At 47.4% G+C, this 1,699-nt stretch overlaps 1 protein-coding gene across 1 annotated transcript in view; it reads left to right on the top strand.

Annotated features, from left to right (window-relative positions):
• The first annotated feature begins 173 nt into the window (after nucleotides 1-173).
• Nucleotides 174-1,699, top strand: part of SPCS1 (signal peptidase complex subunit 1) — a 2,283-nt gene continuing 757 nt past the window's right edge. The window contains exons 1-3 of the mRNA XM_010174558.1: nucleotides 174-212; nucleotides 886-945; nucleotides 1,290-1,376. Coding sequence (XP_010172860.1) covers nucleotides 177-212; nucleotides 886-945; nucleotides 1,290-1,376 — 183 coding nt within the window. The 5' untranslated portion in view covers nucleotides 174-176. The remainder of the gene's footprint in view (nucleotides 213-885; nucleotides 946-1,289; nucleotides 1,377-1,699) is intronic.

Raw genomic sequence — 1,699 nt, forward strand, 5'->3', positions numbered from 1 at the left:
CGCTCGGCCGGGGAAGGTGTGACGCTGAGGGGCCGAGCCCGCTGATCGAGCCCGCCGACTCCGACTCACGGGGCGACGCGGACGGCCAGCAGCCGCCGCAGGGCCCCGACGAGGAAGACGAAGACGAGTACGAGGAGGAGCAGGACGCGGACTGTGAGGCGCCGCTCCCCGCCGCCATGCTGAGCATCTTCCGCTCCATCCCCACGGAGATGGTAGGGCAGCCGTCACGGGAGGCCTGGCCGGGCCCTCGGCCCCTTGTCGCTGCTGGCGACATGGCTGCGTGCGGGCTGTAGCGTTCCCCTTCCTCCGTGCGGTGTTGGCACCCGCGTATGAGGGAGGAGCTGCCGCTGGGGCAGCTTGTGTAATAACTCTTGTGTAATTTCGATTTTTTGGGGCTGAAAAGTCGAGCTTTAATATGCTGTAAAATGAAAGTCATGTACAGCTCTGCAAGGGAAACCCCTCTCTACTCTTCTGCCTGTGTTATGTACAAGGTAAAATGTTTTCATCATTTTCTAAAGTCACACAAACACAGCTGACATACATAGCATTTCCTTGTAAACACAGACTCTTTTGTGGTGTTAGGGCTTTTACTCAAGGATATTAAGCTAACTACAATGATATTTTGAACTTGCATTACTTCCCCTGAACAGACAGTGCTTGCATTTATTTTCAGATGATGTGATCAAGACTGTAGGGGACACATTAAGGGAATTAAGAGCTTAATTCTTCTTGTACACTTGAAATCCAGACACTGTAAGAAAAATAATTCCAGTCTGGTTTGAAAGTTGAGCTGAGAACCTGTGGTCAGGCTGGCTCCAGGCTCTAACCTGGAAGAGCTTAACTGTGTCTTGGGTAACTGACCAAAAAAAATACCTCTCATTGCAGGACTACAAGGGCCAAAAGTTAGCAGAACAGATTTTTCAAGGGATCATTCTTGTCTCTGCAGTAAGTATACAAAAATTCTGGGTGATAACATGAAGTCTTTTCTTTTGTTTTCTGATCTTACACATGAGGAGGGTTTTTTCTGGTTGTTTGGCTTAACTGGGTCACTAAAAACTTCAGACAAAATCAGAGGGACTGTCATGGATGAAGACTTTTCTTCTTTCAATCTTTTACTTTCTTTAGTGGCCTACAATTCTGAAAACAAGGTTAGAGAGATGTATGAACTGTGCTTTGGAAAAACCTGTATTTTTCTGCTTTTCCTCCTTTGCCCCCCAACTTAATCATGGCATGGGAAATGTTTTTGTTTATTTAAAGCTTGATGTTTTAAATGTTTTGGATTTTTGCAGATAATTGGTTTCATCTGTGGATACATCACTGAACAGTTTGGATGGACTGTCTACATAGTCATGACTGGAGTTGCTTTATCGTGTTTGGTAAGAATTTTTTTTTCCCCAAAACCAGAAACTACATACACTGTTTAATCTGAAATAATCATTAAATTAAGGGGCTGTCAGCACAGACAGATGTTTGCTGTAGGGACACCCGTGTCCTGGGGGCATCCATCACTGCACTACGAGCCGGGAGAGCGAGGGGATCGTCCCCTCTGCTCTGCACTGGGGCGGCCTCACCCCCAGCACTGGGGGCAGTTTGGGCACCACGGGATAAGAAGGACCTAAAGCTCCTGGAGAGTGTCCAGAGGAGGCAACTAAATTGGTGAAGGGTTTAGAGGAGAGGCTGAAGTCACTTGGTTTGTTCA

The sequence above is a fragment of the Antrostomus carolinensis genome, unplaced genomic scaffold (genome assembly GCF_000700745.2).
Source record: "Antrostomus carolinensis isolate BGI_N321 unplaced genomic scaffold, ASM70074v2 scaffold28988, whole genome shotgun sequence".
NCBI classification, from domain to species: Eukaryota; Metazoa; Chordata; class Aves; order Caprimulgiformes; family Caprimulgidae; genus Antrostomus; species Antrostomus carolinensis.